This window comes from Sardina pilchardus, chromosome 10 (assembly GCF_963854185.1).
Source record: "Sardina pilchardus chromosome 10, fSarPil1.1, whole genome shotgun sequence".
Classification (NCBI taxonomy): Eukaryota; Metazoa; Chordata; class Actinopteri; order Clupeiformes; family Clupeidae; genus Sardina; species Sardina pilchardus.
In genome coordinates this window covers 26,323,415-26,336,994 of record NC_085003.1, presented here as the reverse complement: position 1 = coordinate 26,336,994, position 13,580 = coordinate 26,323,415, and the positions used below count along the sequence as shown (strand labels likewise).

Here is a 13,580-nt window from a genome sequence, read left to right as displayed (position 1 = left end):
CTCTCTCTCTCTCTCTCTCTTCCTCACTCCTTCTCTCCCTCCGCCCTCAGACTGACGCAGTCCTTTACTCCTCTGACTCGTATTGTTCCGCTTGTCCATGACAGCGTTGCACTAAATAGGGTGCCCAGTTCCCTTCATTGTTATGATTGTGCTCATTTGGTGGGCAATAAAGCCTGCCCCTCCCCCCATATAGCAGGCACATACACAGTAGAAGCAGGAAGTCTGTTTTTAATCTTAGCACACTCTATTTCTGAATTCCGCATGTGTGGGTGTACACTGCTCTGTGCTGCTGATCAAAACAGGTTTTATTTAAAGTTGTATAACTTGTTTTTTTTAATGCTATTATATCTAAAGGTTTATTGTTGTTCAGTGGCAATCAGAGAGGCATTTCGTAGGAACAATACCTGCAGGGTATCCTGTAAAAAAAAAAAAGTCATGAAGTTGAATGACCTGAAAGATGGTTGTGTGTGTGTGTGTGTGTGAGAGATAGTTTGTGTTGATGTTAGAATATATACTGTATGTGTATGTCTCTTTGTATGTGTGTGGGTGTGTGTGTGAGAGAGAGAGAGTTTGTGTTGATGTTAGAATGCATTGGTGTGTGTCATTGTGTGTTTGTGAGAGACTTTGTGTTGATGTTAGAATGTGTGTGTGTGTGTGTGTGTGTGTGTGTGTGTGTGTGTGTGCCTGTTTGAGGAGGCTGTGTGTGGTTTGCTCAGTAGGTGTGGACTGGCTCGTATGAATCACTCTCATGTGACCCTGTCCTCCGCCTGTTTTAATCCCTCTGGGGTGTTTTCTCTCTCTCTCTCTCTCTCTTGACTCAGGGAAGAGTCTCTCTCGTCTCTCTCGTCTCTCTCGGACGCGCACGAGTCCAAGGGGCGCCGCGTCTACCCAGGAGGCCGAGGGCGCCTGCACCACCACCCCGAGTTCAACACCTACACGCTCACGCAGAGCGTCTGTCCGGGCAGCCCCCCGCCCGCCTTACAGCGGGAGGTCCAGGACTTCCAGAGGCTCATCCACCGCCACAGAGATGGAGAGGTGAGACCTGTTTCGAGCCGCTCGACGGCCTTCCCACAGGAACTGACATCTGCTGTCTATCGCTGTTGTTGTGGGTGTGTCTTAGTGTAGAGGTGCGTTCGAGTGTGCACGCAAGAGCTGGCATTTGCAGAGCTCGGTTTCAGGTCAGTCAGCCCGACAATAAGCTTCTCCAAAGATCGTCTTCGTATGGGTTCTTTGCTGAATATGTATTTGACTTATTATTTGTGTTGTAAAGTTATTATTTGTGTTGTATAATATTTTATTAAATATGATTGTCATATGTTCTTTATTGTTTTCCCTGTCTGTAACATTACTGCAGGGCTTTACATTCCTTTTTTGTTGTTATTTTTACTGTTCATACTGTATTTGTTATGTAGTGTGCTTTGAGTTTAGGATCTATTGATCTTTTTGTTGAAGTTACTAGTTCTCTGGTAGTTGTTGTGTGTCTGTGTGCTGATTGTAGTTGTGGTTTCATGCAGTTTGTTATATGCTTATGCCATCACATGCCTCTTAGTATGTACCAGTGGAAAGATGATGGCCATGGGGGCTCTCAGAGAACTGACGTGTGTGTGTGTGTGTGTCTCTGTGTGTGTGTGTGTTCCCTGCTGCTGTAGGGTGACGTGGGGCTGCAGCAGCAGTTAGAGAAGCTGTATCCTGCCACAGGAAACCGCGAGGAGAGAGCCGGGAAGGGTCGAGCCAACGGCTCATCACGCCGCACGCCCAAGCGCAAGCGAGGCAAGAGGGGCCAAAACAACAACAACAACAGCAGCAGCAACGTCGAGACCCACAGAACCGCAGACCCGTCCCCGGAGGTCCCTAGAACTTCCGCCGACCCCGACCCCCAGCCCGAGTCCACGGTCAACAATGTCAGTGTGGCGGCAGCCGGCCGCCAGCTCTGTCCGAACGGGGAACGAGCAAGAGAAGGCACAGAGGAGGAGACGAGGGCTGGACCTGACGGAGACCCGCGGTCATCGTCTCCACTGCCGGGGGTTCTAGAGGAGCACCGCGGTACAGCGGAGGACAGCAGGGGCACGGACAGGCGGGCACCGCAGGGTTCTGTGTCCGGTGCTGACCCGGCAGAACGGATCGAGGAGGGCGGAAGAGAGGAGCTCCCGGCGCAGCACGCGCCACCAGAGATCGCCCCCGACAGGCAGTCGCCATCACCACCACCTCCACCACCACCTCCACCACCTCCAGTAGTCACAGCAGCACACGAGCAGCCAAAACAGGAAGAGAGAAGTGAGGGGGAAGAGGAGCGCTCCACCGCAGACTCCACCATGGGCCAAGCACAGACCCAGGATCAGCAGCCGCCACCGCAGCAGCAGCAGCAGGAGGAGCCTGGAGGTGGGGGGGCGATAGACGGAGGGAGGAGGCACAAGGGTACAAAAGTTCCGCTCGGTCACGCGAGCGAGCCACAAACGCTCGACGCACTCAGGGGGCAGGAAACGGAGCCGGACTCACTGGCCGCCGCGGACGACGCCATGCAGCCGACGCCTCTCACAGCCACAGCGGTCGGCAACGGTCACCAGGAAGACCCGAGCACGTGGGGAATCGCCTCCAGAGGAGCAGAGGACGTCCGTCTCGGTTCTCACGGCGACCGGGCGGAGGAAAAGGAAGTGACCGAGGAGGAGCGAGCAGAGTTAGCCGACGCTCCCGAGGAAAGCACAGAGACTCAGGCGGTGGAGAAGTGGACAGAGATGGGGAACGAGACGACCGGAGCGGCCGAGCAGGGGGCCGAAGGGGCAGGGGAGCCCGGCGAGACGGCTGGACAAAGGGGCGAGAGATCGGACGCGCTCACAGATGAGAGCGGCACACAGAGCCTCGTCTCGGGATCTCCTAGCGGGCAGCAGGAAACGGACTTGACTGCCAGCCTCGGCAAGAAGCCCCCTCCCTGCACTTACCCTTCGCCTGAGATTGGATCCAACGGCGCAAGTACGCACACACACGTACATGCCGCTAGCAACCATGGAGATATGCTCAGCGACGAGGAACGCTCTCACAGACTCATAGACACACTCTCGGACGGAAGCCTTAAAGAAACGTTGTCCAGTCCAGTTGAGGAGCAGCTGGATCTGTCCGTTAGTCTCGGACCCGGAATGGCTCCTGGACCGGACCGCTTGCCTGAACCGGACGGTACCAACGGGCCCCCAGCGTTCTCCGAGGCGTGTGTGAGTGGACAGGAGAGTCCGGGGAACCTCGGTACCGCTGAGACGAGTGACGGAGACGTGTCCAGCGAGGGAACCAATCAGATCGCAGAGACTGAATACACAGAGAAGACACCCACCAATCAAAATGTAGACGAGGAGGAGCTGTCTAATCACAGCACGGAGGGGGGAGATAGTTCCGTTCCTGCACACCTCTCAGGTGTGAATCAGGAGCGGTCATACGCGGCAGTGGTCAAGCAGCTCCTGGCATCTGAGCAGGAGGAGAAAGAGGGGGAGGAAGAGGGGGAAGAGGAAGAGAGGGAGAGCGAGGAGGAAAGAAAACAACAACAGGACAATGAGGAGGAGAAGTGCACAGTTCCGGAGGAATTCCCCCTCTCGGCCGTACCCTCGGGAGAACCCGGAAAACACTCCGAGCCGGAGTCCTCGGCAGGCTCGGAGTCGCTCGCCCACACACAGCCGGACGCGCACGCAGGTGCCGGAGCTTTCGCGCACACAGAGCAGGACACGCACGCGAGCGCTGAAGCTTTCACACACACACAGCCACACACACCAGGTGCTGAACCTTTCACAGACTCTGAGCCACACACACCCGCAGCAGGTGCTGAATCTGACACACACACAGAGCTGCTGGACGACCGGGCGGTCACTGAGTCAGCCACACACACCGCTTCCGAGACTGACCGGAGGGCAGAGGAGGAGGGGGAGGAGGAGGAGGAGGAGGTGGGCGTCTCCGCTGAAGAGGGGGAACTGGACAGACCCGAGCGGGCGACAGAAATCGACGCAGGAGGAACTAGTCCCGACGCACACACAGCACAGGGTCAGGGGACGCTTCCTGAAACGCCGACCGCAGAAACCGAGAAAAAAGTTCCAGAAACGCACACAGTACAACAGAGCGAGGGAACCGCTCCAGAAAGGTCTCCTAGCGAAGGCACATGTTCTATGACTGATAGAACCCAGAGTGAACGGATGGGTTCTCTGACGGACAGAACCCAGAGCGAAGGGGGCCGTATTGACGAGGCTCCTCTTGAAATGCTCCCGTCACTGCTGATGGACGAACCCGCGGATGGAGCCGCCGTCTTACCGCACGCACAAGACACTGACAGAGGTACGGAAGCCCCTCAGGAACACACAGAACGGAGCTCAGCTCCGGATGCTGATTCTGGAGAGGAGGGGGCGTTCAGCGAGATGCTCTCCACTCCTCAGTGGGAAGAGGACGAAACGGCCGCCGCGTCCCAGGCGGAGCTGCCGAGCCCAGAGAAACAGATGGACGGAGAGGGACGAGGGTCAGTCGGGGAGGCGGAGGACCACGGGTCACTTGGGTTCGGACAGGGCTCACGGGGAACCGAAACTCTGGCCTCTGGTCAGCATGAACAGTCGTCTCCTGAGCGTGTGCTGTGCGATGGACCTTTGGCCCCAGCGGAGCAGCCGTCTCCGGAGCGTGTGCTGTGCGATGGACCTTTGGCCCCAGCGGAGCAGCCGTCTCCGGAGGGGTCGAGGCCGACGGAAGGTTCCGGTAAGGAATGCGTTCAGGTTGCTACAGAGACTGCAGTCGAGGGATGTAGTGATGATTCGCAGTCGCTCGATCAGAGTGTGAAGGGAATTGAAGATTCTAAAGGGGAGAGTGTGTGTAGGGAGGCAGACACACACACCCTTGCTGGAGGTCTGCACCCGGAGCCTCCAGAAGAGGCCTCCGGCAGCACCAGGGGTCCTGCGGTAGAGCCATGCCCAGTGGAGCTCACCCTTTCTGGGGATGCACACACAGAGGCCCCCTGCCTCGAAGCTCCAGAGAGCAGAGTTGAGGATACCATTGCAAACAAAAGCCTAAATGAGACAGAAACTTACGCAGACACAACTGTAAATGAGACTGAAGCTCACACACACACATCCCAAACTGAGACAGAGACTCTCACACACACATCCCAAAGCAAGACAGAGACTCACGCACACACATCCCAGAGTGAGACAGAGACTCACATACACACATCCGAAAGCGAGACGGAGACTCGCACACACACACTCGCGAATGACTCAGAGGCACATGCACACAAGAGCCCAAGCGACACGGACGCTCACACACACTTGATCTCGAATACAGCGCAGACAAACGCACACACAAGCCAAAGTGATCCCCAGGCACACACCCGGCTGGACCCATGCCAATCAGAACCGGCAGCAGACGACGTTGACCCGGAGGTGGACGGCCGAGTGGACACGCACGCTGTGGAGGTGGACCTGGTTCCAGATGCCGCTGATGAGGCGTGTCCCGACGACTCCTCCCAGGACGTCCCCCAGGAATCTCAGGACACACACCTGAGCTCGCACGGGGAGCCGGAGACACACACTCTCCCACAGTCAGGAGCACACCTGGGGACACACACACCGCTGGACAGAGACACACTCCCGGAGTCAGGAGGTCTCCTGGAGACAAGCTCCACACCTGGTGCAGGTAAGACAACGCTGATTGCTGACATGCCTACTTGTTCTTCTCTCCTCTTCAGTCAGATTTCATAGGTTTTGCTCAGAATCATTAGATCACTACAGGCCATATTGGTACAGGATTAAGTGAGAGCGAATGGGTTCTCTAGAGGGAGTTTGAGATTTACTTGGTCTTTCACTCAACAGTGTGGAGGTTTTATCTAAAACTAGCTAGCAAAGGAGTTAAAGGCCAGCAGAATCCCCTTGCAAAACACATGGCCTATCTGGCTCGATAATTTGATTTGATTGTATTTCACAAATGTATTATTCATTTTATTAGTATTATTCAAGAATATTAACAATATTACTGCTAATGATGATTATATCAATATTTAATGATACTGAATTGTTATTAAGCTATTCCGACATTTTCCATGATATGAGAGCTGGATCATAAAACTAGAATAACCTGGTTGACTAGTGAGGGCAGGTGTGCTCACCTGTCTCTTCACATTGCCTCATGCCATCAAATGGATTTGAGCTATTTATATTAAAAAAAAAGAATGTGATCGCAGTACATCAGTACAGTACTCTATGCCAGACTGGCTCTCGTGTGTGTGTGTGTGTGTGTGTGTGTGTGTGTGTGTGTGTGTGTATGTGTGTGTGTCCTATGACTGTGAGCATGTGATCGTTACAACGGCCTCTAAAAGCAGCATGGCCGTTTGTCATGTCCACCCATTCTGACCTATTCACAGCCCCAGCCCAGGTTACTGGCGTGTGAGTGAGCGATTTCATTTGTGTGTGTGTGAGGGAGGGAGAGGGAAAGAGAGGGAGGGAGGGAGGGAGGGAGAGCTTTGACAACACTGCTGTGAAAGTCATGCTAATAAAGCTAATTTGAATTGAATAGAGAGAGAAGCTGTGTGTGGGGCGGTTTTAGCTACACCCTCTTCACAATTAATTTTGAGGAAGATTTAGCTAGGATGTGGGACTGGGACATACAGTAAAGTGTGTGTATGTGTGTGTGTTGTGTGTGTGTGTGTGTGTGTGTGTGTGTGTGTGTGTGTGTGTGTGTGTGTGTGTTGTCATAGGTGCTATCCGTTATTTTCATCTTTGCTACCTAGAGGCCATGCGAGTTGGAAGTGTCGATGCAGACCAGTTTATATTTACATGACTGTGTATCCAAGCAACAGGAGGTGACCTCATTGGAGCCAAGTAGCAGTAGAGTAGCACAAATAAGGAAGAGAGAGTGAGTGAGTGAGTGAGAGAGTATAGTTGTGTGTGTTGAGATTGCGTGGGGGTTGCAATAGTACTGAACTGTGTTAGTTCTGCACTCTCAAAGACCTGGGAAAGTCACAGGCCCATGCTAAGATGACTGTGTGGGCAGCAGTATGAGTAATCATACACTCTGCTGCCGATTGAGCTGGTCTGGGTGTCTGCTGGTGTTTGAGCTTGACTGGGCCAGTCAGACACACACACAGACAGTGTGACACTGTTGGGTTGGTCCAGAGTTTTAACTGAACAGTTAAATCAGTAAAAGACTTGTTACTGAGTCTTGTAAATATTGAGGCTGAGCTTTAAATCCAGTTAATAGTTGGTTAATAAGTGACAAACCTTTAAGAATACCATGGTCAAAAAATGTTTTTGAAGGCCTGATTCTATATAAAAAAATCATGATCATGGCGTTTGCCATTTTTGTTGTCCCTTTATAAGGAAAATCAGCTGATCTCTCTCTCTCTCTCTCTCTCTCTCTCTCTCTCTCTGTCTCTCTCTCTGTACCCCTCAGATGTAGGGGACAGTGGATTAATGAACGCTTTACGCGGAAGTGAGGGGCCCACATCAATGACGAACACAAATGAGGTAAGACATCTTTTTTCTTTTCATTTCCTTGATTCCATCCATCTGGGTTGAGAGGAAGTGTTTGAGGGGAAATTGATGCTTTAGAGCTGAATGATGCATCTTTAGCCTAATATGTCTCACAGAGACTTTCAGTGCTCCATCCCCCTTTGGGGTGTGTGTGTGTGTGTGTGTGTGTGTGTGAGAGAGTGATGGGCAGTCTGGGGGTTGAATAGGTGACGCTGACGCACGTTTCTGACCGTAAGGCCTGAGTTGGGTGACGGGGGTCAGACTGGCAACGATGGGAAAAGTCTTTCACAGTGTAGCTCAAAACAACAGTCATCTCACCATAGACAGAGAGAGGCAGAGAGAGAAAGTGAGTCCAACTCTAAATGACTCAGTTAGACTCCCCAATGAGTATGAGAAAGAGAGAGAGTCTAACTCTAAATATGACTCAGTTAGATTCTCAGAGAGAGAGAGAGAGCGAGAGAGAGAGAGAGAGATAGAGAACAACATAAAGCCACTGAAAGACATTATGTCATGAGAGGCAAGGGGAAATGGAGCTGGGGGACACTCACAAAAGGTTTGATTTCAGAGAAGGAGGAAGCAGGGGAAAGACACGCAGGGAGGGAGCTGGACTATCAGCAGGGGCTAGTGTTGCCAAGGCCAGTCAGCTGCTCTGGAGTCCTTCCTGTTCCCGAAGGGTTTGCAGAAGATGTACTGGCTCTTTGTAGGTTTGGATTAGACGAGATTCAACTTTGTTGTCATTGTGCAGAGTATAAAGACTAAAGACAACAAAATGCAGTTTGCGTTTAACCGGAAATGTCAAAAAGCAGAACATTTCAATGTGATGTACACAGTATAGGCAGGTGGTGCATAAACAGTATACGATATACGGTTAAGATGGTGGAATGGTTTACAGTAATAGAAATGAACTAAAAACATGTGCAGTGTATTAGCATTAAACTTATAGAGCAGAATAGATATGGATATGCAGTATGAGCAATGTATGAACAACATGTACAGATGTGTGCAGTGTAGCAACAGCAATAATATAAAAGTAGTAAAAATAACATAGATATATGTATTAGCAGTAATATATTGTGAGAGAGGGAGGGAGGGAGAGAGAGAGAGAGGGAGAGAGACAGAAAGAGAGAGAGAGATAGAGATAGAGAGGGAGAGAGAGACAGACAGAAAGAGAGAGAGAGAGGGTGGAGGAAATAAAGAGATCCCTCCTTCGGCCTTGGTGTAGCTGTGGTGTAAAATGACTTTTCATAGTGTGGTGGTGTAGCGTTTCGGCTCTGCACAGTTTTGGCGACGTTTGCCTGTCTGGGACACATGATGTAATCACGGGTCTCGGTCTGTAATAGACGGAGACAGATCATTACTGTAATAGCCTGAAATGGATCAGAACAGCAGATGGGCCTGCTCCCGGTCCAGAAGAAGAACTGGTTTACAGTCTCTCACACCATGCCTTCTGAATTACAGAACTAGTCCATAATTCAGAATTAGAGAGCTAAATCTGCTAACTATCTGATGAGGAGTGGCAATCTTTTACTCTGTGGCCAGCGTTATTCTGGAAGGATGTCCAGGTAGTCATTTTAAAACTGTGTGTGGTTGATATGTAATAAATGTATGAAGAATCACAGTGGTGGGGTAAGCAGTTGTTATTATTATGTAACTGCGACATTCTTCAAAAGCATGTGAAGAATGTTCAGATTGTTTTGAGGCATTACCTTTGCTGTCAGTCTTCACAGTCAAGGCATGTGAAGGAGGCAGCTGGGTGTAGAAGATTTGGCCTGAGGGTGGACAATCTGGGGGGAAAGGGAACTATGGGAAACATTTCTGATGTGATCACAGTGGCGTTAGTTAGCATATCATCATCCATCATATGGATTCATGCTGTTTGCTCACAGGTGTCATGCGACTGTTCTGTTGTGTTGCTGTCTGTAATGTATTTGTTTGTTTGTTTGCTGGATTTACGTGTGACATGGACTCTGTCTCTCTCTCTCTCTCTCTCTCGCTCACACACACACACACACACACACACACACACACACACACACACACACACACACAGACACAGACAGACACACACCCATGTATATCACCAGAGGAAAGCGAAGGTCAAATATTTGGTGCTGAAAAGTTTGTGCAGGTGTCCTCAGCAGGTCGAGCATTCCTGTGCTGGTTTTGGCACATGCAGCACAACCTACTTTATGAACCTGCAGTTCTCAGTTATTTTTCTCACAAAGCACATAATTTATGAAAACAAGTATTTCCTAGACGCACCATTTACATTTGCACTCTTGTGATAGCTACGTAAATGTCGTATTCATATTAGATTAATGATTAATTAGACTAATGACGAGCCATACCTGACCTGCTCCCAATCCCCTTGTCACGCCAGTGTGTGCTGATACACAGTTTGATAGCCAGTAGTCCAGTGGGGGCACTGCCTATAGGCACGTATCAATATGTCCTGTTTTATGATGCCTCTCAGATGGTCTCTTGCACTCTTATTGGCCTCTAGGGGGCGCAGTATAACCTGTGATCTCCACACGCTCACCCCCTCGGATGTGTTAGGTGTGTGTTTGTGTGCATGTGTGTGAATGTGTGTGTTACTGATCTACTCTACGTGGTAATGATCACAGTCCACGAGCATTTCACCAGACAGCTTGCACTGAGGACTAGACGGGAGACACTACCCTGTCTAGCCTGAGTTCACCCTGCCGTCTGAAGAGCACGCAGAGAGCCCTGTGCAGAGCGCACAGGCGCCCTCCGGTGGCTGGCAGACGTATAACGTATTCCAGATGTGCACTGGCATAGCTGTGGTTTGGCATTTTTGAGTGAGGGGGAAAGAGAGAGCCAGAGGGAGGGAGAGAGAGAGGGAGAGAGACAGCAAGCGTGATGTGAAACGTCCGTCTGATTCAGTGGCTTTTCAGCGCTCCTGTGTTAATGGCTATTGTTTTGGGTCCTCGAGGCAAATCCCTGTGCAGTCCCTCTCTCATCAGCACAGCCCACACAAACAGAACACCAAGGAAAACACACACACACACACACACACACACACACACACACACACTCACAGTGGTCTGTCTGGAGCCATTGTGCCTTTTGTCTCCTTGTAGTTGGGATGCAATGTGTCTGAACTTGTTTTGAGAACAGGGCTCTGTATGTGTGTGTGTGTGACTGTATGCTGCTTCTCATTAAGCAGGCACTTATTCACAATGAGGTGTGTCTAAGGGTAGCCTAGGGCTGAGGAAATAGAAAAGCATTGTTTTGGGGTGCAGTCAGTCCAGGTTTGTGTGTGGTTTGTGTGTTTATGCAAATGCATGTGTGCTTGTGTGTGTGTGTGTGAAGGAAAGAGACAGAGAAGGGGTATGTGTTTGTGTGTTTGTAGGTGTCTTCCTCATCTGCTTTAAGTCAGCTGATCAGACACACACACACACATTACCAGCCCACCCATGTGTTGCACAATCATCTCCTGTTTAGAAACACTTATTGATTCCCTCTGTGTCTGAGTTTATTTTCTGTCATCGTCACAAGGAAGTGCCTCATTTTGGTCTTGTCCTCTTTCTCTCTCTCTTTCTCTCTCCCTTTCTTTCTCTATCTCTCTCTTTCTTTCTCTCTCTCTCTTTCTCTCTCCTTCACTCTCTCCCTCCTTCCTTCCTTCCTTCATTGGTCACTGACATCTTCGTGTTGTCCCCGATGCGGTTCCCTGAGTCTTACCAGGTCAGGTCTTAGGTCATCTGCAGTCCGGCGCTTAGCCTTGCGTCACCGTCCGGTATCTGTTTTGTGGCCGTTCCCATGGCGCCCGGGGAGCTCTGTCCAGGGCGTCTGGCTTGGCGCAGCGCTGGCCCTGATGTCTTGAGTCACCCGCTGATTAGTTAGTTACGTCTTGCCTTGCGCTGATTGGCCGCAGCCGACTCGGCGAAGGGAACGCACTGTGTCATTGTGTTTGGGGAATTGATCCCTCATTTCCTGATCAGCCGGTCCCAGAAGTCCCAGTCGTGACGAGATGAGAGGAGCTTCCTCTTCCTGATATTCAGAGCAGCACCAGATCAGAGCTCAGAGATATCCTCTCCTATGTCACCTCCTCTTTTTCCTCCTCCCTCCTCCTCCTCTCATTCTCCTTTTCTTGTTCTCTGTTGTGCGTTGCTCTCCTCGTCCCCCTCTTCTGATGTGGAGAGGGGCTGGGGCTGACCCGGCGCCCCTCTGGTCAATGAGTGGCCATTGTGCTCCCATCATAGAGGTCTCTTTTATGGAGACAGCCTACACAGTCCTTAGAAGAGAATGAGTGAGTGGGAGACGGAGAGGGAGAGAGAGAGAGAGAGAAAAGAGAGAGAGAGAGAGAAGGAAAGAGAAAAAAAGAAAGGAGGTAAAAAAAAAGTTAATACACAGATGAAGCAGGAAGCAGCGATCTGGCCGACGGAAGTTAGCAGAGTAATGGAGCTGTGGAGAAGGACTGAAGGAAGGAGGAGAGAGAGGAAGTGTGTGTGTGTGTGTGTGTGTGTGAGTGTGAGAGAGAGTGTGTATGTGTGTGTGTAAGAAAGAGAGAAAGGGGGAAAGAGTTCTGGACAGGGATGTTGAGTGAAAGGGGGAGGGAGGCAGTGTGCATGTGAGAGAGGGAGATGGAGGGAGGGAAAGAGGGAGGGAGGGAGGGAGGGAGGGAGGGAGGGAGTGAGTGAGTAAGCCAGAGGCAGGCAGACGAGAGGAGGGGCTGCCTCTCAGCACAGATGTGATCAGGAGCTCTGGGCGGCTGCTGGAGTCCTCCTGGATTTAGTAGAACGCAGAGAGATTTTGGCCTTCGTGTGGGGATCTTTTGGAGCTCTCCTGGATTTAGTAGAACGCAGAGAGTGTTTGGCCTTCGCGTGGGGATCTTCTGGAGTCCTCCCGGATTTAGTAGAGCGCAGAGAGAGTTTGGCCTTCATGTGGCGATCTGTTGCGGCTCCAAACCGAAGATGTACGAGCGACACCGGCGGAGGTACAGCCTGTGTGCCCGAGGAGACACGGCTGTGGACGTGGTCCTGGTGAAGGTACGAGTGTGTGTGTGTGTGTGTGTGTGTGTGCTCCCAGCTGCTCCCTGTGGGCTGTTTGGCGGCGGTCTCTGGTTTCATACGGAAAGGCAGCGTGGGTTAGCCATTAGCAAGGAACACTGAAAAGTGCCCTTCTGGTCTCAGGCATCTGCTATATGGCTCTGGGTGTTTCGTTTGAAAGGAGAGGTTCAATCATCATTCTCGCTGACAGATCATTGCCGTGAGGGTGGCCATGGTTAGGGTGTGCGGCACCATGGGTAATTGTTTGCCGTGTGGGTGTCTGAAGGGAGTACTTTGTGGAGAAGTTTGATTAGTGTGTGCATGCCCCTGCAGATACCTTCTGGAGAGCCGTAAGGAGGACCGGCATTCCTGAAAAGAATAGTCACGGGCGTCTGACTGTGTCGGTCTGAATTACCGATTGTGTCTGCCTGCCGGTCTGTCTGTCTGTCTGCAAAAACAATCGGAATGGTCATCCAGCCTAATACAAGAGGAGTGTGTGTGTGTGTGTGTGAGAGAGAGAGAGAGGAAGAAAGAGAGAGATGAATAAGAGCGTGTGTGTGTGTGTGTGTGTGTGTGTGTGTGTGAAAGAGAGAGAGAGAGAGAAAGCGATAAAGAGAGAAAAGTGAGAGAGAGAGAGAGAGAGATGAAGAATAGTGTGTGTGTGTGTGTGTGTGTGTGTGTGAGAGTATGTGTGTGAGAGGGAGAGAGAGAGAGAGACTGATGGAGAGAGAAAAGAGAGAAAGAGCGAGGGATGAAGAACAGTGTGTGAGGGAGAGTGAGAGAGCGCAGGAGGCTGCACGTGTATGGACAGGGGACTCTGCTCTTCCTCCTCAGCGCTGTCTTGGCCCGCTGCATTGGGTGGAGCTGTTCTCTGGACGTGGGTTGGAGAATGGACCCGTGAGAGAGGGAGAGAGAACGTGTGTGTGTGTGTGTGTGTGTGTGTGTGTGTGTGTGTGTGCATGGCTGGATGTGTGTGTGTGTGTGTGTGTGTGTGTGTGTGCATGGCTGGATGTGTGTGTGCGTGTGTGTGTGTGTGTGTGTGTGTGCATGGCTGGGTGTGTGTGTGTGCACACGGCTGGATGTGTGTGTGCGT

General features: G+C 51.3%; 1 protein-coding gene across 2 annotated transcripts in view; it reads left to right on the top strand.

The window, feature by feature from the left end:
- akap13 (A-kinase anchoring protein 13) overlaps positions 1-13,580 on the top strand; it is a 93,084-nt gene that overhangs the window by 36,012 nt on the left and 43,492 nt on the right. Inside the window, exons 6-9 of one of the 2 annotated variants that reach the window (XM_062547338.1) lie at positions 822-1,035; positions 1,650-4,605; positions 4,657-5,646; positions 7,399-7,472. In XM_062547338.1, coding sequence (XP_062403322.1) covers positions 822-1,035; positions 1,650-4,605; positions 4,657-5,646; positions 7,399-7,472 — 4,234 coding nt within the window. Of the gene's footprint in view, positions 1-821; positions 1,036-1,649; positions 5,647-7,398; positions 7,473-13,580 lie in introns of both variants that reach the window. The other variant, XM_062547337.1, reaches the window with a different exon arrangement.